Source organism: Chiloscyllium punctatum, chromosome 38 (assembly GCF_047496795.1).
Source record: "Chiloscyllium punctatum isolate Juve2018m chromosome 38, sChiPun1.3, whole genome shotgun sequence".
Taxonomy (NCBI): domain Eukaryota; kingdom Metazoa; phylum Chordata; class Chondrichthyes; order Orectolobiformes; family Hemiscylliidae; genus Chiloscyllium; species Chiloscyllium punctatum.
Window position 1 is genome coordinate 51,086,424 of NC_092776.1, and position 24,542 is coordinate 51,110,965.

At 41.4% G+C, this 24,542-nt stretch overlaps 1 protein-coding gene across 1 annotated transcript in view; it reads right to left on the minus strand.

Moving 5' to 3' along the window:
• The window catches only part of pcdh15b (protocadherin-related 15b), a 1,519,471-nt gene that overhangs the window by 532,792 nt on the left and 962,137 nt on the right, over nt 1-24,542 (minus strand). Inside the window, exon 10 of the mRNA XM_072557866.1 lies at nt 3,560-3,720. Within this exon, the coding sequence (XP_072413967.1) occupies nt 3,560-3,720 (161 nt within the window). The remainder of the gene's footprint in view (nt 1-3,559; nt 3,721-24,542) is intronic.

Sequence of the window (24,542 nt, forward strand, 5' to 3'; positions counted from 1 at the left end):
TGTCACTAATTCATGTACTTGACCTTCAAAGGTATACGATAATACAAAATAGAAAGAGACCATTCAGCCCATAGTCTATTTGCGATTTGAATTCCACATTTCTCATCTATCTACCAATAACCCTTGACACACCCCAGGATAAAAATATTCTATCTTAAAAATATTTAATGGCCCTGCTGACACTGCCTTTTAAGTGGAGAGTTCAAAAGTCACACAACCCATTGAGAGAGAGAGAGAAAAAAAATCTACTCATCTCTTTCCTAAAAGGGTGATGCTAAGATGATCCTAAAAGGGAGTGTGTTGAGGAGCCCCAGAGTGGGTGGGTACTCTGAGAATAATCTGATCTACACAGGTGCATATGCTTCAGTTGCTACTACATTAGAGATAGTTGGGTTATCACATGACAACGTGATCATATGAACAGGAGTAAGCACTGAAGAAAGGGACAGCAGCAAAACATCCACATCACAGGACATATGTTCCGCACACCATATGATGGAAGAATGACCTCAAAGTGAAAATGTAACTTAGTCTCCATAAGGCCTGTACAGTGGTCACCCTTACCAATACTGTAAAGGATAGATGCATTACAGAAAGGCAGATTGATGAAGACAAGGTCAAGTAGTTTTGTTGGATCTCTCTGACCTGACTGCCACAGACTAAGCTGGCAACTGAGTCAATAGCATTCAGTGTTGGTGTTACCAAATCACTTTCGATGAAAATTGAAGATCCCCACCTCAAATATATTATGCAGCTTTTATTATCACCTCCAGTGTCTTACACTATTATACCTCTTCATTTAATCTTTCCTGCCTTTCATACTATCACAGGTCTTCCCTCTGTTCCACCCCTTGCCTCCTTTTCTGGTCTCTGGGTTTGTGTAAAACTCATTCAAAAAAGTTTGAAACACAGTGAAATATCAGCCAGTTTAATGGTTGGCTATATGTTTCTCTCAATAAATTGTCTGACATACTCTGACAAAATTACTGTTTCTATTGGGCACAAAATAAGTTAGGAGTTCTATACTGTCTGAAAGTTACATGTGAAGTGTTATAGCCAACAAGTGCTCTTTGGCAAAAGTATTTTCTTTGAACCAAAGTATATAAGGTATGTAGCTTCAATTTCTGATTCCTTGCCCATCACTCAAATCGTGAAGTGCATTTTCATTGCAGTATATCTTGGAAAGTCAGATACAGTTGCAAAACGTTTTTTTTCTATTGATGAGAGAAAGAGAATTGAAATTTGACAGCTGAAGAGAAAAAGCAAATAACCTTAGACTTTCAAAAGAGCAATATCCCAGGATTACAATTCCTCCATGAAAATGAAAAATTATCATATTCATCTGACAGGAAGAAGATTAAAAGGTCAAGAAAAAGTACTTAATTACTTAGGAGATTTAAGCCTTTAACTTCTCAGATGGATAAAAGAGTGCAACATAAATACAAGACAAATGATAATAAGCTAGAAAATAAAGCAACTAGGAAAGAAACAACAAAAGAAGGCAATATATTGTTTTAGAAAATATATCATGCTAAATAAAATCATTCACTCTCTTTCAAATAAAAATGAACATCGTTCTGCAAGGACCTAAAAAATCCAGAAGGTTACAGACATCAGGATTTAGCATTGAAGGTTACAAGTACTTCAACACAGGGAGAAAAAATAATCACAGTTGAATAAACACATGGGTGTCTCATGAAACATCAAGACAACAATTTGAAACAGCAATCAATCATAACAAAATCCTTAACAACTACTAAAAGCACACATACAATTACAAGTACATTACATGAAAGGACAAATAGGTCAATTTTTAAATTTTTGCATGAATGAGTTCACCTGAATGGTTATCTTAAGTTCACAAAGTATTGGAGTGCAATTAGGCCATTCAGTCCATCAAGTCTGCTCTGCCATTCAATTATGGCTGATATACTCCTCACCCCCATTTTTCTGCCTTCTTTCCATACCCCTTCAACCCATGACCAATTAAAAATCTGTTGAACTCCCTGTCCCAGCATCCGTGGGGTAGTGAATTCCACAGATTCACAACCCTTTGGGAGAAGTAGTTTCTCTTCAACTATGTTTTAAATTTGCTGCCCCTTATCCTAAGACTCTGACCTGTCGTCCTAAAACACTCCACAAGAGGAAGCAGCTGCTCTATGTCTATTTTATCCGTACCTTTAATCATCCTGAATAGCTTAATTTAATCTCCCCTCATTCTTCTAAATTACAGAAAATAGAGACTGAAACTATTCAATCTCTCTTCACACGACAAACCCCTCATCTCTGGGATGAATTTAGTGAACCTCCTCTGAACTGCCTCCAATGCCACTACCTCAACTAAGGGGACTAAAACTGTGCACAAAACTCTAGGTGGGGTCTCACTAATGTCTTGTATAGTCACAACAATACTTCCTTACCATTATATTCTATTCCTTTAGCTATAAAAGCTATCATTACATTCACTTTCTTTATTATCTGCTGTACCTGCATGTGTATTCTGTGACTCATGAACAAGGACACCCAGATCCCTCTGCACTGGAGCATCCTGAAGTCTCTCCCCTTCTGTTAAATAGGATGTCTTTCCATTTTTCCAACCAAAATGCATGACCTCACACTTATCCTCATTAACGTCCATCTGCCACAATTTTGGCTCACTCTCCAAACCTATCTATCCATTTGTAAGGTTCTTATTTCCTCACTGCAATTTACTATCCCACCTATTTTTGTATCATCTGCCGATTGGCTATGGAGCCTTCTATTGCTGTATCCAGCCCATAAATGTAGATTGTAAATAGCTGGGGGCAGAGGGAAGAGAGAAGTGGGGGGAGGGGTTGGGGGGGAGACAGAGGTGGAGAGACAGGTAGAGAGAAGGAGAGAGAAGGAGGGGAAGAGAGGGGGAGGGGGATAGAGAGTGGGAGAGATGGGGAGAGAGAGGGGAGGGGAGGGGAGGGGGAAGGGAGGGGGAGAGGACAGAGAGGGGGAAGAGAGAGGGAAAGAGAGAGGAGTGGAGGAGAGAGGGGAGGAGAGCGAGGGGAGAAGAGAGAAAGGGTGGGAGAGAACACACAGGAAAGAAAAAGAGGGATGAGAGAGAGGCAGAGAGATAGGAACAGAGAGAGCAAGAGGGAGAGAGTGTGTGGTGGCGGAACAGAGAGAGAGAGACAGACGGTGTGTGTGAGAGTGAGAGAGTGAGAGAGAGAGAGAGAGAGAGAGAGAGAGAGAGAGAGAGAGAGAGAGAGAGAGAGAGAGAGAAGGAAAGAGAGAGAAAGGAAAAGAGAGAAAAGAAAAGACAGAGAGAGAAAAAAGAACGTTAGAGTGAGTGTGTGGGAGAGAGAGAGAGAGAGAGAGAGAGAGAGACAGTGAGTATGTGGATTATGCATTTTGCAAAGTGAAAACAAAAATACAAAGGTATTTCCACAATCAGTTCAGTTTGGAAGGATTCTCATTGAATATGAATACAAGTCAAAGATGAACTGTTGAAATTACCTCCAAAATGAACAATACAATTTTATTTCCCCACAGTTCAAATATCAAGTGTAGCATCACATGCATAACTTACATCTCGGTCAAGAACTCGGCCAGTACTGTTCAAATACAGTCTCTGATTGACGGCATCCAGAAGGACCCAATAGTCATTGTTGCCTTTCAATGATAAAGCAATAGTAGGATTTGAGCCGCCTGCATGGCCTGTAATTTGTAAGTTGTCCACCAGAAGTGTTCCTATTTTACAAAAAAAGAAATTTTAATAAGTGATAAAAATATAATTTATGGCATAAGTTCAAACCTTCATTTCTCAATTTTTGAATCAGAGTGAATGACAAACTATGCGATTGCTCAAGGGGAATTTGAGGGGAATAATATTTTGAGATTGTGTTGAGTCTCAGTTAACAGGAAGGTAGATTAAACCATTGATACAGGAATAATGTTTACCACATTAATATTAATAACTGAAAACTGGAAGAACCGTGAAATAGATTTAATAACCTTCATTTACAATTGCCTGTTCTAACTTTCTTTCACGTAAGTTGGAATTTCAATATGGAAGTTTTATCACCATCTTATTCATGATATTATTGTACTATGAGGCTCCCATATAAAAAGAGAGCATGCTAATAGCATTGAATTTATATAATCTAAACAACAAGTCAATTACTTAGCAGTAACAGGCAGATTCTTTAGGCTCATACGCAACTTTAAATATTGTGTTTGGGCTAAATGTTGGACTAAAGGTTTTTCACAATTGAGACTGTCCCTCAAAATTACAAACCATATGCTTCTGCAATAAAACCTTAACATCATTGTTAATTTTCACACAATTTCAAAAATGCTGAAATTGTTTCTTAATTTTAATGCTACAACAAATTTTAATAAATCTGTGTCTATGTGTGTGTGTGTAAAAAGAATTATGGCTCTGTCATTTTCTAACAGCTTTTTGTTAAAAAAAAATGGAAATGCTTGGGTGATGAAAGCACTAAAATGTAAACTTTACACATGAACTGCAGCAGCATATTAATAATCTGTAAAGTTAAAATATAACTTCTATAAATTCAATAAATGGAATATCTTGTCAGTAAACATTTAAAGGTACTTTTGGAGTACAATTATTCTACCACAGAAAGTTTTATAACCAAAACAAAAGTTGAATTATTGAAAATTCACTGAGAGTCATCATTTTCATATCAGTACTAAGGCTAGCAGATTCTCATAGATTTGACCTGTCACTGATTATTGCTACATAAAAATCAATCAATTAGATACATTTCTTACCCAAAAGCCTCATCATTGAATGTAACGAAATGGGTGAACTCCAACTTGCTACAATATCTCTCCATCCAGCACCTTGGATCAACAGACCATATTTCCCCATTTCCTAGAGATCACAAGATGGAGGAACAAATGTAGGCCATTCGGCCTATCGTGTAACTCCATTGTCCAATGACATCATGATGTGATAATCCTCAACTCCATGTTCTTACTTTTTCCCCATAATCCTCAATTCCCTCATTGATGAAGAATGTCTTCCTCAGTCTTGAATATATTTAATGATGCATGTCTCAACAACTCTCTAAGTTCATTCAGAGACGAAATTCCTCCACTTTTCTGTTTTAAATAGGTGACCCCTTATTCTGCTTCTCCACTCTCCCAAAAAGGAGAATCAATCTCAGCATCAATCCAATTTTGTATGTTTCAATAAGGATTCCTTGTATTCTTCTAAACTCCAATGAGTATAGGCCCAATCTACTCCACCTCTGTTCATACAAAAATCTCTCTATAGCTGGGATTAATCCAGTGAACCTTCTTTGGACTGCTTCCAATGCCAATGTATCTTTCCTTAGAGAAGGAGATACTAATTGCTCACAGTACTGCAGCTGTATCAATCTTCGAGGAGAAAGTGAGGACTGCAGATGCTGGAGATCAGAGCTGAAAATGTGTTGATGGAAAAGCGCAGCAGGTCAGGCAGCATCCAAGGAGCAGGAGAATCAACATTTCGGGCATGAGCCCTTCTTCAGAAGTGAGAAAAGTGTGTCCAGCAGGCTAAGATAAAAGGTAGGGAGGAGGGACTTGGGGGAGGCGCATTGGAAATGCGATAGGTGGAAGGAGTTCAAGGTGAGGGTGATAGGCCGGAGTGGGGGTGGGGGCGGAGAGGTCAGGAAGAAGATTGCAGGTTGGGAAGGCGGTGCTGAGTTCGAAGGATTTGACTGAGACAAGGTGGGGGAGGGGAAATGAGGAAACTGGAGAAATCTGAGTTAATCCCTTGTGGTTGGAGGGTTCCTAGGTGGAAGATGAGGCGCTCTTCCTCCAACCGTCGTGTTGCTATGGTCTGGCAATGGAGGAGTCCAAGGACCTGCATGCCCTCCCCCAAGTCCCTCCTCCCTACCTTTTATCTTAGTCTACTGGACACACTTTTCTCATTCCTGAAGCAGGGCTCATGTCCAAAATGTCGATTCTTCTGCTCCTTGGATGCTGCCTGACCTGCTGCGCTTTTCCAGCAACATATTTTCAGCTGCAGCTGTATCAAGACCTGTATTTATAATCTGTTCCTTTTGAAATAAAAACAAACATTCCTATTTGTCTTATGTTGTCTGCTGAACTATATATGCTAGCCTTTTGTGATTCATAAATGAGGAAATCTGAAAACCTTGCTGATGTGTGGATTTCTGTAGTCTTTCTACATTTAAATAATAACCAGTTCCTTCATTATTCCTGCTGTGAAATCTTTACCCACTCATGTAATTTATTTATATCCTTCTGTGGATTCTTTGTACCATGCTTGTTTTACATCCTGAACTATTTTCTTAAAGGCCTGCCATTGTACATCTGCCAGATCGAACCTGGACAAGATACTTTGTCTCAACAAGATCTCCTGTTCAGGATATTTGCGCCCAAAAAAATGTCACGGATGTTCTTGTACTGAAATATCAGTTTTTATTGTGTCTCGTATTGTCTAGTCCAAAGTGTGTCATTCATTTGTCAAGGTGATAAACTCCGGGGAGGACTGACTGCAGTTCATGATATAACTGTCAGCACGGCCAAGAAGTCTAAAGCGCTAAATGTAAGCTTCAGTCTCAAAGTAGGCATGGGTTTGAATCCTACCACAGCAATGGTAGCATGTCATTCCTTGGTGGTCTAGAGGTTAGGATTCAACGTTCTTGTGGCACGGCTCAGGTTGTTTCCTGGTCAGGGAATTTGGGGGCAGCACAGTGGTTCTTTGTGCTCCAGTTTCCTCCCACAGTCCAAGGATGTGCAGGTTAGGTGAACTGACCATACTAAATTGTCCATAGTGTCCAATGATGTGCAGTCTAGCTAGGTTAACAATGCAGATTGATATGGTAGTGGGCTGGGTCTGGATGGAATGATCTTCGGACGGTCGGTATGGACTCGTTGAGCTGAATGGCCTGTTTCCACATTGTAGGAATTCTATCAGTCTAAATGGGAGACAGATGATTCCATTCCATGAATACCTAATTGTTTCCTCCAAATGTCACAGGTTCAATATGGGAGTTGTGGGGGGCGGAGAAGGTGGCGTGGTGAAACAATTGTGTAGAAACTGAGAACATGATGAGAACTCACTGGCTTGGCCAGTGTTTATTGCCCATTCAGAATTGCCCAGCATGGGTGTGGAGTCATGAATGGTCCAAACTTGGTAAGGGCAACAGATTTGCTTTCTTAAAGGATACCACTGAACCATTTTTAAAAAATAAATGGCAATGGTTACATGGTTGCTATTAGACAAGCTTTTTGTTCATATGTTATCGAATTGGAATTTCACCATCACCAAACCCATATTCTCAGTGAATTGTCCTGGGCTTCTTTGCCATTCCAGTGACAAAACTGTTAGACAAGTAGATTTACTTCACTGAGAAACCAACAGGACAGAATGGTCAAATCAAATTATGCATTTTTAGTTAATATGCTCTCAAATCTCCAACATGGAACGGGGCTATGAATCTTTCAGGGTAGCTGGTATTTCACATCTCATATAGAAAATCACAGTCTGTTTGGAACAACTTCATAGTATCCTTCATATAAGCTGGAGAGGGTTCAGAAGAGATTCCTGATTAAGACCTTATGCTCAAAACTTTGACTCTCCTTCTCCTCAGATGCTGCCTGACTGGTTGTGCTTTTCCAGCACCATACTTTTCGATTCAGATGAGATTTACCAGGATGTTGTCAGGAATGGAGGATTTGTGTTATAAGGAGAGGTTGGATAGGCTGGAACTTTTTTCACTGAAGCATAAGAGGTTGAGGGGAGACCTTATAGAGGCTTTTAATATCATGAGGGGCACAGATAAAATGGTGGAATGGTGTTTTTTTTTGCTATGGTGGGGGATCTCAAGACGAGGGGGCACACTTTTAAGGTGAGAGGAGAGAGATTTAAAAAAAGACATGATGGGAATTTTTATTTTTACACAGAGGGTGGTTTGCATGTGGAATGAACTTCCAGAGTGAAGTTGGTGGATGCAGGTACAATTACAATGTTTAAAAGACATTTGGTTAGATACATGCATAGGAAAGTTTTGGAGGAATGTGGGCAAGGAGCAGGCAAATGGGACTAGTTTAAGTTTGAGATTATGTTCAGCATGGACTGGTTGGACTGAAGGGTTTGTTTCTGTGCTGTATGACTCTGTGAACAATTCAAAGTTAGCATATTCGGAGTCAGTACAGATAATGCAGCATAATTGAAGTTGCTTTTAAAGTGTGGTACTATGAGCTGCACATTACTTTGTGAGCAGTTTCTAGGCATCAGACCCAAATAAGGATATATTAGTCTTGGAACTAGTGTCACGTATATTCATCATGATGATACTGAAACCCTAAGGGTGAAGTTACAAAGTGATTTTACAAATCAGGGTCGTACTTTTGGAATTAATAAGGATAGGGGTTGATTTCATTGCAAGTTTACAAATGTAGCAGATTGGTGGATGTAAGTTAACTATTTCTGCTAAAACGTGGAGCAAGGTATTTTCAGAGGAAAGTTGGCAAGCAGTTCTACTGACAAATGATATGGAAAGTTTGTGAATTTCTACTGCAAACAATATTTTGCATTAAATCAGTTGCTAATTCTGAATCTGAGGTTGATAAATAGCATTCCATTGGACAAGTATGAATTGCTCCTGTGTGGTAATTGGCAATTGCAATTCCCATCCATTTCCACAGCTCCTCTGGTTTGCGTGTTTTAACACCCTACAGGATTTATCCAAAGATAATAAGAGAATTAGGGCAAATGAAGACACAGATTTATGGGGTTATATTGCAAATCAGACAAATCCGATCTAGCTGAATGGTGGAAGAAGCTTATGGGCTAAGTACTCTTGCTCCTGCATTCCTATGTGGAACACACACCATATTTTAGATTCAGCACTAAACTAAAAGAGACAAGGTTTAAAAAAAAAGCATAATTGATGTTTTGACAACCAGCTTTAAAAGGATTTACAATATTTATGGCCATCTGGAATGGAAACAACTGTATTAAGCAATTGGTTAATGCTTTTCGTTTCAGGTGGAAACAGAGCATCTGTAAGAAAGCACAAATGCACAAAACAAAGCGTAGTTCTTACTGAACATTCTCATCTTAAACTCTGTTACCAATTATTTCCCCAGGCAGCCTGCAAACGTTCATCCAACATAAATCAGGCTGTAGAGAAATTAGGCATGAAAACTGATGGGTGTGAACAATATTACTGTATAAACGGTGCCAGGATGTGCTTCAATGGTGTGATGTCACATCAGCAGCAATTAAATGCACAATTGCTTTGCAGTTGTACTGAACATGTGCAAGTGTTAAGTGTTGTTTAAAATCACTAAACTGCGCAACTTACGTCTCTCCTCCTCATTGTTTTGTTGTGCTTCTACGCAGTGAGTTCCTGTTTCAATTGAGAAGATATGCTCACCACAATCGAGTGCGTTTGTTTTTGCGAAAAGTAAACCACACAACCGTGTTGAAAGGTTCCTCGCAGAGATTTATTTCTTCTGTATTGGGTGTTAAGGGTCATCTGAGATCGCACACTGTGGAAGATTACTCTCTATGTAACACAGACTTCCAGATTTTCTCTGTTCAGATCATCCTATCTACTTTGGGGCGGCACGGTGGCACAGTGGTTAGCACTGCTGCCTCACATCACCAGAGACCCGGGTTCAATTCCCGACTCAGGTGACTGACTGTGTGGAGTTTGCATATTCTCCCCGTGTCTGCATGGGTGTGCTCCGGTTTCCTCCCACAGTCCAAAGATGTGCAGGTCAGGTGAATTGGCCATGCTAAATTGCCCGTAGTGTTAGGTAAAGGGGTAAATGTAGGGGAATGGGTGGGTTACGCTTCGGTGGGTCGGTGTGGACTTGTTGGGCCTAAGGGCCTGTTTCCACACTGTAAGTAAACTAAAACTAAAATTAGAAGAAAATCTAATCACACGTAAAATAAAAGAAAAAGACATCAACTCTGGCAGCTAACTCATATTTTTCTTCATTGAGGGCCTTGTGAATGTAAAATTATCCATTCCAAAGAAAGCATGGCCCACTCCCCAAAGATCAGAAGGCAGCTTCAAACCACCAATCACTAACTTCTATGAGTAATGGTGTACAAAGTGAAAAACGAGAAGTCTGAACATTTGGTCCTGAACAGTGTGGAAATAGCCAAGGAGCAAGTTGAGTGTGTAGGTGTAGGGGGTGGGCTGCCTATCAACCAGCTTCGGTGCTCCAGTGCATCATCCCAACTGCAAAAGAATGATAACAAAGGGCAGATCTCTACTCTATTACCCCACACATTTCCTCATTCATGACAACCCATATTCCCACCCATCCCCAATGCCCTTCACATTCTTCATGACAACCTATGCCACTTTATCCACCTCATATTGTACTTCATAGCCTCTGTGCCAATGAGTGTGAACTCCTGTCAATCCACACCCGTACCCACCACCCTTTGCCATTACACCATCCATGCCAACTTATCCAGAGTTCATCATGGACAGACCTTAAGAGATTAAAGAAAACAAATTCTAAGGGCTGAATCATATTTTTTTTGTTGGCTTAAGTCTGTGTTGCATCAAGCAACACAGACTTAAGCCTAACTGGCTTTCTTGCTGCATTTCACCATATTTGTCTCGATAACCATTGACCCCATGCCTACGGCATTCCTTACATCTGACTCCAGCCTGACCTTATCATGTATCATTCCCAAAAAACTTGCCAATACAAGCAAATTCAGGATATAACCAACAGACCTTGAGCCTAAAGCAGACAAGTACTGACAGGGAGCCACCTTGTAGTGCCCTGGACATGGCAGTCAGAGGGAAATGGACACCTTGCTTTGAGGGCAAGATCACGTCGGTCCTGCAGGAAGAGGTTGTACAAACCCAAGACTGTATCTTCTCCCGGGCCAGCAGTAGAAGCTTTGACAACAGACCAGGCTACCTAGTCTAATGTTGACACTTACATCAGAATATCTGGAGGAGAGCACAGCAATGTAGGAAGAAGGTGAATATCCCTCTCCACTTAGTCAGCAGAAGTGCCACCACTTTCTTTTTGATATCTCACTATATCTGTGTCACTGCATCGACCTCCTACCACTCCTTCTACTGTCTGTAACATCTCTGTTGTCACCTGCCAGAACCTTGACACCACTGACCCTTCATGCTGTTTGCGCTGCCTGCTCACTCAGCTCCAACACTCTGGAGTTCTCTCTTTGCAAGTCTTTGTCTCTCTATCTCACTTTCCTCTTTTACGATTATCCTTAAAATTTCCCTCAGTGTACAAGCCATTGTTGTCGGTAAACTGTCCGAGTATCACCATGTTATTGGGTTTCTAATTGTTGCTTTGTAATGAAGGACTTGGAACAGTTTGTACATTAAAGGTGCTATCTTAATAAAAGTTTTTCTTGTAGTGGTTGATTGATTTCTACTGGTTCTTGTTGTCCTGTGGAAGTATTTTGTAGTCTAAGTTGTTTATTACTGCTCAGGTTTACAGCATCTGATGTGGCAGATGCTTCAGCACTTCATGACAAAAAAAATTATAAAAACCACTTACTCCTAGCTATGGCCTCCAAAACTTACATTCCCTTTGGCCTGCAATAATGACATAGATATTGAGTAGATGTGGCAACGTGTTGTGGAAAAAGAATAAAAGTGGGTGGGAAACAGAGTGGAAGTACTCTCAGCAAGAGGCTATATTCACAGACACTGAGGACTGCCTAACCATCAGCTTCTCTATGGACATCCTTGCTAAAATCTGCCACCAGTTGTAATGACACATGCAGTATGAGGGCATCCATGCCAATGGCAACTTTACTGCAGCCATGAAAGATTAGGCTTCTGGCTTCTTCCAGGTTTGAGTAACTGGAAAATGTAACATCTCCTGGTCTGTCACTTACTGTTGTTGCATGAGGGAAGCCAATAAGGCTCCGTATTCCAAAACAGCCAAATATATTTCATTCTCTCTTGGTAAAGGGAAGCATCTAGGGCAAACATGCAACCTTCCCAATTGAGTCAGGTGCCAACGTCATGTTATTTTGACAGTGTCACATGCCAACTCTGAGACGTGTTTAAAGTGAAACTGATTCCAATCCTGAAATTTTCAGCTGCTGTTTGACCTTACACAACAAGGTATGGAGGGCAATGCTCAATATTTTGGTAGCCATCATGATGCCTTCATTCCATGGCAGTCTCCTGTGCCATCTGCGGTCGAGGCAATATGACAAACTAAGGAGTGGCTACCAGGATATCTGTTGACAATATGTCCGCTAATTGCAATGTGTAATCCCGGCACTTTTGAACAACTTGCATGCAACAATATCTAAACATGCTTTTACTTCAGCAATGTGAACCATTCTGGAGAAATTGCACAATGCTCAGCACAGTATCTGTTAATATTTCTAGTGCTCTTCTGCACGTTACATAGCCGCACCATCATCCTTACTCTTGATTATGTGTGAGCAGCTGAAGAATCGCAGGGGAAGAAAGGAGTAAATCAAACAGCATTCTTTGGTCAGGCTGTCCATTATTGACTCATTCAATATCATGTAATCCCAACATTCAATCCCAGTTCCCCAGTAAAATAATACCCTCATACCTATGTTAGCTCTGTCGCTCATCATCACAGAATTAAATTGACCACAATACAAGTCAAATAAAATTTCTAAAGGGAGACATATCATATTCAATATAAATGGCACAGTGGTTCAGTGGTTAGCACTGTTGTCTTACAGCACCAGGGACTCGGGTTCAATTCCACCCTCAGACAACTCCGTGCGGAATTTGTACATTCTCCCCATGTCTTAAGGGTTTCCTCAGTGTTCTCTGGTTTCTTCCCACAGTCCAAAGATGTGCAAGCTAGGGGGATGGAATTGGATGCCCTTCAGAGGGAGGGTGGAAAAATTGATGGGCTGAATAGCATCTTTCTGCATGATTCTATGAAACATCAACTAATTGAGCATGCACATTCACTCAGTGCCTAGTTTCCATGTATATTTATTGATTCAGCACAGTACAATCTGAGCATGGCTACTTGAAGAGTGTTAACATTCAGTGGGACTGCAGGGAGCCATGTTGTATGATCTCAAGCAGCTCTGGTCCTATAAGGTCCATTTTTGACCGCACTGTCTAACACTGCGGTGCTGGCAGTTTAAGCCAGCTGACAGGTACAGCTAGAGCACTGGCTGAGTGGTAGTATTAGCAGCACAAATACTGACACTTGACAGAGGGCAGAAGATTTGTGCTCCACGGAACCTTTGTCTTTCTCACAGGATACCTCCACTACAATCTGATTTTTCAGAACCTCACTGAGTTTCCACTGCAGCACTCAAATGTCAAGTGTTTTCTGCTTCACTTGCAGTGCCATGGAAAGTGAGACACTGGTCACTTTCCAGTTGTTGATTTTCAAGTCTGCTAGCCACCACCTCCATTGAAAATTGTGCGCATCATTCTCTGCGAAAAGCCCTTCGCTAAGTTAGAGCCAGGTTTCAGTGAAAACAAGGTCTTGGAGGTCTGCCATTACAGCATTGTGTGCATACCTGTACATACCCAGCAGCCTTTTACTGCATGTCGTGTAATCAAACATCTTACCGAAGTTTCTTGAAATAGAATTTGTTGTGTGATCTCACCCTCCAGTGAGATACCAAACAAAGCATTTCTTCCCCAGGAGCTAAGCTACTTGCTGACCCCTTCCATACCATATTTTGACCAACACTTGTTCAATGGCAAGCAGTCACAATTGAAGCTCCTCAGAGACTGGCAAAGATGGCTCTACATGGCACTCAGCTTAAGGCTGAATCTAATGTAAACAAAGTATCAGTACTTGAGGTGGTAGCCAAGGGTGTGAGATTGTGACAGTGCTACGTCTTAGCATCACAGAGTCATACAGCACGGAATCAGACCCTTCAGAAGCTGAACATAATCCCAAACTACACTAATGCCACCTGCCTGCTCCTGGCTTATATCCATCCAAACCTCTCCTATCCATGTACTTATCAAAGTGTCTTTTAAACACTGTAGCTGTACCCACATCTACCTCTACCTCAGAAAGTTCATTCCACATGCGAACCATTCTCTTTGGAAAACATTTGCTCCTCATATCTTTTTTTTTTAAATACTTACCTCTCATCTGATAAACATGCCCCCTTGAAAATCCTACATCCTAGGGAAAAACTATCCAGCATTAGCCCTATCTATACCCCTCATGATTCTTCACTCTGTTAATTGTTCCAATACACTTTGACCTCTCACATCAATTTTTATGTGACCAAAAGCATTAAAAACATAGGAGTAAAGGTGGTGGGAGGGAGATGGCATGTAGTACTGAGGAGATATGAAGTCCATATTTACCATCTAAAGCTTGTAATTCATGATAAACCCCTGGTTTGGGGGAGTCCAGAACTAGAGGGCATAGGTAGGGTGAGAGGGGAAAGATTAAAAGGAACCTAAGGGGCAATGTTTTCACGCAGAGCGTGATGCATGTTTGGAATGAGCTGCCAAAGGAAGTAGTGGAGGCTGGTACAATTACAACATTGAAAAGGCATCTGGATGGGTATATGAATAGGAAGGGTTTAGTGCTGCCAAGTGGGACTAGATTAATTGTCTACATGGACAAGTTGCTGTACATTCCTATGACTCTATAAAATACAGGATGCGAGTGAATTACAATGTGAGAAGGTGAATTTGGTCAGAAAGTAGCATCATCCATACTTACAGTCCTTCTGATGGCCAAGACCTCAATTGTAGCTCCTTTAATAATTGCCAGGACTGTGTACCCCATGGGGGTAAAGGTTAGCAGCTGTGCCCATTTCCTCATCGGTGAATCATTGCTACTTCTGATTATGTGCCATCATAATCTGTTTAACATCAAGGCACAATATGATCTAATGTGGCATGAAGGACTGCTTAAAAAAAAGAGTCAATGGGATAAAACAAAATAAAATGCTGGAGAAACTCTAAGTCTGGCATCAACTCTTCTAAGGAAGTTATTAGACTCAGGATTGTACTTGTTTCTCCAGCACTCACTGTTTCTATTTTAGATCCCCACCATTTGCTACTTTAATAAAAAGTATATTAGTGCCAATGGGAATTGCTGAGAAACTTCAATGGATTTTTGTGCTTGTTGGAGGTCAGTCATCTCAGCAATAGGACATCACTGCAGGCGTACCTCGGGGTCGTGTCCTAGGCCAAACCATCTTCTGCTGCTTCATCAATAAAGTTTACGAAACAATGCTCAACACCATTACCCTCCATAGGATTGAACTGTAAAACTCATGCACTGGAATACAATTTTTATGCAGCAAAATAAATGATTTCCTTTCACTGGTATCATAAGAAGCTTTCAAAAGGGACCAATATGAACTTCTAAAATTGCAGCTCTTAATCTCTTGAATGGATATCAGATAAGCATTTCCACAAATTAAAATATATAATTCCTGACATAAATAAAAATAAATATATGAACCAGATCAGATATGCATTATCAACAGTAGGAAAGTATATTTCAGGTGGTGAAGATTCAAATGCAATTTTGAGAATATAGAACAATGATTTTTTTGGGCATAAATGCAATATAAATACAAGATACTGAGCCTTTGGCATAATATTACCTTCTTGCGTACTAATTGGAATTCTCAGTCGGAGTTGACAGGCTGGCTGGTGTGGTGCTCTAGTATTTTTATAAGATTGAACTGTAATCACTTTAGGTTATAGCAGAAGGAGCTTTATTTCACATCAGGCTGTGTTTTAACTAACCTGGCAGTGTGATGTTGATACATCAGGTTGATAAGCACAAAATCTAATTTTAAAAATGCAACTAGAAGATCTCATTGGTTATAATTATCAATATTTTAATTAAACAAAATTGCTAACCCATTTGAGCAATTAGAAAACGCATTACAAAATTTTGCACATAGATTAAAAATCTGTGCACATGATTTAAATATTTAGACAATCATGTAATCATTCTGTTGAATGTTGTACTATTTTCATGGCTATAATTTTTAAAATAATACTGACATAAACTTCATTGCTCTTCTTTTAACTTTTTTACTACTAACTAGCTTACTGATTCAGAGGTTTCCTACACAGTGACTTTGTCATTCCACATGCTATTCATTCAACTTAGAATCATAGAGTCATAAGGATGTACAGCACGGAAACAGACCCTTCGGTCCAACTCATCCATACCGACCAGATATCCCAACCCAAGCTAGTCCTACCTGCCAGCACCTAGCCCATATTGTTCCAAGAACTTCCTCTTCATGTACCCATCTAGATGCCTTTTAAATGTTGCAATTGTACCAACCTCCACCATGTACTCCGGCAGCTCATTCCATACAAGTACCACCCTCTGTGTGAAAAAGTTGCCCCTTAGATCTCTATTACATCTTTCCCCTCTTACCCTAAACCTACGGTCTCTAGTTCTGGACTCCCCCAGCCCAGGGAAGAGACTTTGCTAATTTATCCTATCCATGCCCCTCATGATTTTATAAACCTCTACAAGGTCACCCCTCAGCCTCTGACACTCCAGGGAAAGCAGCCCCAGCCTAATTAACCTCTCCCTATAGCTCAAATCCTCCAAACCTGGCAACATCCTTGTAAATCCTTTCTGAACCCTTTCAAGTTTCACAACATCCTTCCGGTAGGAAGGAGACCAGATTTGCCGTAATATTCCTACAGTGGCCTAATCAATGTCATGTATAGCCATAACATGATTTCCCAACTCCTGTACTCAATACTCTGACCAATAAAGGAAAGCACACCAAATGTCTTCTTCACTAACCTATCCATCTGTGACTCCACTTTCAAGGAGTTATGAACCTGCACTCCAAGAGCTCTTGGTTAAGCAACACTCCCTAAGACCTTACCATGAAGTGTATAAGTCCTGCCACTTCTCAGCCCATTGGCCCATCTGATCAAGAGGACGAAAGTGAGGACTGCAGATGCTGTAGATTAGAGTCGAGAGTGTGGTGCTGGAAAAGCACAGCAGGTCAGACAGCATCGGAAGAGCAGGAAAATCGATGTTGCGGGTATTCCTGATGAAGGGCTTTTGTCCGAAACATTGATATTCCTGCTCCTTGGATGCTGCCTATCTGATCAAAAGCCAGTTATAATCTGAGGTAACCTTCTTCGCTGTCCACTATAGCTCCAATTTTGGTGTCATTTGCAAACTTACTAACTATATCACTGAAACTCACAACCAAATCATGACAAAAAGTCGTGCACCCAACACCAATCCTTGAGGACTCCACTGGTCACAGGCCTCCGGTCTAAAAAACAACCTCCACCATGACCCTCTGTCTTCTACCTTTGAGCCAGTTCTGTATCCAAATAGAGTCATAGAGTCACAGAGATGGACAGCATGGAATAGACCCTTCGGTCCAACCCGTCCATGCCGACCAGATATCCCAGCCCAATCTAATCCCACCTGCCAGCACCCAGCCTATATCCCTCCAAACCTTTCCTGTTCATATACCCATCCAAATGCCTCTTAAATGTTGCAATTGTACCAGCCTCCACCACATCCTCTGGCAGCTCATTCCATACACGTACCACCCTCTGCATGAAAACATTGCCACTTAGGTCTCTTTTATATCTTTCCCCTCTCACCCTAAACCTATGCCCTCTAGTTCTGGACTCCCCGACCCCAGGGAAAAGACTTTGCCTATTTATCCTATCCATGCCCCTCATAATTTTGTAAACCTCTATAAGGTCACCCCTCAGCCCCCGACGTTACAGGGAAAACAGCCCCAGCCTGTTCAGCCACTCCCTGTAGCTCAGATCCTCCAACCCTGGCAACATCCTTGCAAATCTTTTCTGAACCCTTTCAAGTTTCACAACATCTTTCCAATAGGAAGGAGGCCAGAATTGCACACAATATTCCAACAGTGGCCTAACCAATGTCCTGTACAGCCGCAACATGACCTCTCAACTCCTGTACTCAATACTCTGACCAATAAAGAAAAGCATACCAAATGCCTTCTTCACTATCCTATCAACCTGTGACTCCACTTTCAAGGAGCTATGAACCTGCACTCCAAGGTCTTTTTGTTCAGCAACACTCCCTCGGACCTTACCATTAAGAGTATAAGTCCTACTAAGATTTGCTTTCCAAAAATGCAGCACCTCACATTTATCTGAATTAAACTGCCACTTTTCAGCCCACTGGCCCATCTGGTCCAGATCCTGTTGTAATCTGAGGTAACTCTCCTCACTGTCCACTACACCTCCAATTTTGGTGTCATCTACAAACTTACTAATTGTACCTCTTATGCTTGCATCCAAATCATTTATGTAAATGACAAAAATTAGTGGGCCCAGCACCGATCCTTGTGGCAATCCACTGGTCACAGGCCTCCAGTCTGAAAAACAACCCTCCACCACCATCCTCTGTCTTCTACCTTTGAGCCAGTTCTGTATGCAAATGGCTAGCTCTCTCTGTATTCCATGAGATCAAACCTTGGTATCAGTCTCCCATGGGGAACCTTGTCCAACGCCTGACTGAAGTCAATATAGATCACATCTACTGCTCTGCCCTCATCAATCTTCTTTGTTACTTCCTCAAAAAAACTCAAACATGTTTGTGAGACATGATTTCCCATGCACAAAGCCCTGTTGACTATCACGAATCAGTCCTTGCCTTTCCAAATACATGTACATCCTGTCCCTCAGGATTCCCTCCAACAACTTTCATACCACCGAGGTCAGGTTCACCGGTTTATAGTTCCCTGGCTTGTCTTTACTGCACTTCTTAAACAGTGGCACCATGTTTGCCAACCTCCAGTCTTCTGGCACCTCACCTGTGACTATTGATGATACAAATATCTCAGCAAGAGGCCCAGCAGTCACTTCTCTAGCTTCCCACAAAGTGCTCGGTTACACCTGATCAGGTCCTAGGGATTTATCCACTTTGAACCATTTCAAAACATCCAGCACTTCCTCGTCTGCAATTTGGACATTTTGCAAGATGTCACCATCTATTTCCCTACTGTCTATATCTTCCATATCCTTTTCCACAGTAAACACTGATGCAAAATATTCATTTAATATCTTCCCTATTTTCTGTGGCTCCACACAAAGGCTGCCTTGCTGATCTTTTAGGGGCTCTATTCTCTCCCTAGTTACCCTTTTGTCCTTCATATATTTGTAAAAACCCTTTGGATTCTCTTTAATTCTATTTGCCAAAGCTATCTCATGTCCCCTTTTTGCCCTCCTGATTTCCCTCTTAAGTATACTCCTACTTCCTTTATACTCTTCTAAGGATTCACTCGATCTATCTTGTCTATACCTGACATATGCCTCCTTCTTTTTCTTAAACAAACCCTCAATTTCTTTAGTCATCCAGCATTCCCTCTACCTACCAGCCTTTCCTTTCACCCTGACAGGAATATACTTTCTCTGGATTCTCATTATCTCATTTCTGAAGGCTTCCCATTTTCCAGCCGTCCATTTACCTGCTAACATCTGCCTCCAATCAGCTTTTGAAAGTTCTTGCCTAATACCGTCAAAATTGGCCTTTCTCCAATTTAGAACTTCAATTTTTAGATCTGGTCTATCCTTTCCCATCACTATTTTAAAACGATAGAATTATGGTCACTGGCCCCAAAGTGCTCCCCCACTCACACCTCAGTCACCTGCCTTGCCTTATTTCCCAAGATTCTGGATTAGTGGTGCTGGAAGAGCACAGCAGTTCAGGCAGCATCCAAGAAGCTTCGAAATCGACGTTTCGAGCAAAAGCCCTTCATCAGGAATAAAGGCAGTGAGCCTGAAGCGTGGAGAGATAAGCTAGAGGAGGGTGGGGGTGGAGAAAAAGTAGCATGGAGTAGCAAGTTTGTTTCACTACATGGTTGAAGAGTTTCAGGGCAGAGGAAATGACCTGGGAGTTGCAGTGGGAGAGGGACCAGTACCACTAATCCAGAATCTGGTTTCCAGCATCTGCAGTCATTGTTTTTATCTCGTTGATTTTAACCCTACTGCGAATCCTCTTGCAAGGATGCCTGCCTTGAAGAAGTTTTCCTCCTCTCTCTACAAGAATCTCAGGGAGTCCCTCTCCCACTGCAACTCCCAGGTCATTTCCTCTGCCCTGAAACTCTTCAACCATGTCATGAAACAAACTCGCTACTCTATGCTACTTTGTCCCCACCTCCACCCTCCTCTAGCTTATCTCTCCACGCTTCAGGCTCATTGCCTTAATTCCTGATGAAGGGCTTTTGCCAGAAATGTCGATTTCGAAGCTACTTGGATGCTGCCTGAACTGCTGTGCTCTTCCAGCATCACTAATCCAGAATCTGGTTTCCAGCATCTGCAGTCATTGGTTTTACCTTATTTCCCAAGAGTAGGTCAAGGTTTGCACCTACTCTCGTAGGTACATCCACATACTGAATCAGAAAATTGTCTTGTACACACTTAAGAAATTCCTCTCCATCTAAACCTTTAACACTATGGCAGCCCCAGTCTATGTTTGGAAAGTTAAAATCCCCTACCATAACTACCCTATTATTCTTTCAGATAGCTGAGGTCTCCTTACAAGTTTGTTTCTCAATTTCCCTCTGACTATTTGGGGTCAATAATACAATCCCATTAAGGTGATCATCCCTTTCTTATTTCTCAGTTCCACCCAAATAACTTCCCTGGATGTATTTCTGGGAATATTCTCCTTCAGCACAGCTGTAATGCTATCCCTTTTCAAAAACACCACTCCCCCTCCTCTCTTGCCTCCCTTTCTATCCTTCCTGTAGCATTTGTATCCTGGAACATTAAGCTGCCAGTCCTGCCTAACCCTGAGCCATGTTTCTGTATTTGCTATGGTATCTGAGTCCCATGTTCCTAACCATGCCCTGAGTTCATCTGCCTTCCCTGTTAGGCCACTTGCATTGAAATAAATGCAGTTTAATTTATTAGTCCTACCTTGTCCCTGCCTGCCCTGACTGTTTGACTCACTTGTTCTCAGCTGTACCCGTCTCAGATCGATCTCTTTCCTCACTATCTCCCTGGGTCCCACCCCCTCAACGTACTAGTTTAAATCCTTCCAAGCAGTTCTAGCAAATTTCCCTGCCAGTTTATTAATCCCCTTCCAATTTCGGTGCTATCCGTCCTTCTTGTACAGGTCATTTCTACCCCAAAGGAGATTCCAATGATCCAAAAATGTGAATCCTTCTCCCATACACCAGCTCCTCAGCCATGCATTCATCTGCTCTATCCTCCTATTCCTGCCCTCACTAGCTCGTAGCACTGAGAGTAATACAGATATTACTACCCTTGAGGACCTCCTTTTGAAATTTCTGCCTAACTCTCTGTAATCTCCATTCAGAGTCTCAACCTTTTCCCTTCCAATATTGTTGGTTCCAATGTGCACAATGACCTTCTGCTGGCCCCTCTCCCCCGTGAGAACATTCTGCACCCTCTCTGAGACATCCTTGATCCTGGCACCAGGAAAACAACACACCATTCTGCTTTTTCTCTGCTGGCAACAGAAACGTCTGTCTGTACCTCTGACTACAGAATCTCGTAACACAATTGATCTCTTGGAAGCCAACGTACCCCTCATTGCATTAGAGCCGGTCTCAATACCAGAAATTGGCTGTTCTTGCTACGTTCCCCTGAGAATCCATCACATCCCCTACATTTTCCAAAACAGCATACCTGTTTGAAATGGATATATCCACAAAAGACTCCTGCCCTAGGTACAGACCTCTCTCACCCTTCCTGGAGTTAACCCATCTATGTGACTATATCTGAGACATCCCCCCCACCCTTCCTATAACTACCATCCATCACATACTGTTGCTGTTGCAAATTCTTCATCGCTTCGATCTGTCTCTCCAACCAATCCACTCAATCTGATAAGATTCTCATCCAACAGCATTTATGGCAGATATAATCTGCAGTAATCCTCAAACTCTCTTTAAACTCCCACAAATGGCTTCTTCTCTCTCTATTCCATGAGATCTAACCTTGCTAACCAGTCTCCCATGGGCAACTTTGTTGAACACTTTACTGAAGTCCATATAGATCACATCCATAGCTCTGCCCTCATCAATCCTTTTCTTTACTTCTTCAAAAAACTCAATCAAGTTTATGAGACATGATTTCCCATGCACAACGCCATGTTGATTATCCCTAATCAGTCCTTGCCTTTTCAAATACATGTACATCCTGCCCCTCAGGATTCTCTCCAACAACTTGCCCACCACCGATGTCAGACTCACTGGTCTATAGTTATCCTTACCATCCTCCTTAAACAGCAACACCACTTTAGCCAACCTCCAATCTTCTGGCACCTCACCTGTGACTTTCTATGATATAAATATCTCAGCAAAGGGCCCAGCGATTGCTTCCTGAGCTTCCCACAAAGTTCTAGTGTATACCTGATCAGGTCCGAGGTTTTTATCTACTTTTATGCCTTTCAAGACATCCAGCACTTCCTCCTCTGTAATATGGACATTTTTCAAGATGTCACCATCTATTTCCCTACATCCTATATCTTCTATGTCCTTTTCCACAGTAAACAGCTTTCAGCTTCACATTCCCTTTATAAATCCAAAGCTCAATATTATGCTATTCTCAATTTATTTGAGAAAACCTTATTCTCAGTATTCACTTTCTATTTGTTTCATGAATTTTATAGCAACTTGAAAGTTAATTTTACCACTGCTAAGAAAACATGAGCAGACTATAATGATGGTACTGCCCACTTACATTACTTCCACATTTCAGCAAGGTTGACCTAAAAACTCACATGGGAACCTAACCTGGGCATTATTTATCTTCTGTCTCTCTGAGCTCCTTTGACATGTTTTGCAGTTTCACTTAATTTAGCTCCCTCTATGTTTGGATTGATACATTCCCGAGGGTGGGAGATATGAGGTGGTTTGGAGGAGGAATAGCTGGGTGAAGGAATGAACAAATATTGATTTTCTGTTGTTTACTTGTTCCTGGATGGTGCTTGCTGAATGATTATTTTAATTTATTTGAAAATTGAATTAATGTTGTAAAGATACAAAACACCTTTCATTCACTTTGCTCTATGATGTTTAGAGGTATGAAAACTGAAACCTCAATTGTGGCGTGGGATTTGCCACCAGCAAGGCATTTGTACGTGATACCTGCTTACGTTAACATGGTACTGAAAGACTCATCATTGATTTATTCCAGCTCCTAACATATATGAATTTTGTAATGGAGTCACTGATGCTGCAGTACCTGGGTTAATGTTACATAGTTACATAAGATTAACAGAGCCAAAAAAAAAGTTCAGCCCTAAGTGCCAGTCTTGTCAATTGTTTTGGAGGGCAGTTTACTCTATCTTACCAAACTTTCCAAATCAACTATCTACCCCAAACCTGTCGTCCCTCAAGTCTGATTCCATCCCTCTCTTATCATGTGCTGTTTCCACAAGTCAGTATATATCTTCTGAGCAATTAGCATCCCCTGCACCTATGCCATGTTTGAAAGTAGGCATCTCGACAAGCATTGGCAATCCAGTGTTGCCCTTCACCAGCAGCATAATAGCACAGCAATCACAAAATCACACTGCCCATGGTACAGAATGTTTCGCCTTCACACATAAAACTGTATTCTTTTAGCTCAGTTACTATTTAACTACCACACCAGACAGTTTGTATCTTATCTAAATGTCATCTCTAAATCAAAAACTTATACAAGCTGAACTCATTATGAGTACCTTTTCTCTATCAATCATTCAGCTTCAGCCTCAGCATGTGCCTTCATCAACTTGGTGAATTTGCTGTGTTGGCTGAGCGGCCAACATATTACATTGCGGAGGGAGTGCTTGCTGTGCTTGACCCCCTTCGCATCCCAGGCCCATATCAATAATTTATGTTTTCATTGCGTTCAGCACAGACCATCATTTACCATGTCTGACAGATGATGAAGTGATGATCTCCACTTCCTGCTGAAGCACTGTTGGAGGTTGCATGAATAATAAAGGGGTAATTATATTAATTAATAATAATAATACCCTGACTGACAATGGATTCCCCCTCCTTGACTGAAGTAACGACTGACCACCAACCATTTTTCTGAAATGGCCATTTGGTTGAGTAATCAGGCATGATGTGTTTACTGTGCAGGCAGCTGGCACATGATGTAGGTGTAAGAATGACATCTTGGTGTGCTGTACAGCAAGAAGCCCTCCTTTCTTTCAGACAGATCCCTAATGACAAGTAGCCTGTCTGTTTATCTGCACTAAACAGCACCTCAATACATCAGTACTGTTAGATTTTGGCTCTCTGAAATGTCAACATGCTAGCTGGCATGGTGTATTATAGCAAGGCAAAGCAAGATGTGAATGCTACAAGCATTTAGGTATACGTAAAGTGAGTGAGTGCTAACAGAACAAATGAGCAGCCTGGAGATGTAGCCTGGTCCAAGCCATGAACTGGGTGCCTGCCATTGTGTACAAAGTATTCTTGTAACAGCCTGCGTGCTTTATTTGCTAATTTCATTTAAGTTCTCTTTGAAAATAGCCTTTCTTCTAAACTTTGGTGGAAAAAAAAATCTGCAGTGTAAAATCTGAAAATGGAGAAGAAAGCAGAAGAGAAGGGGAAAGGTCTGTGT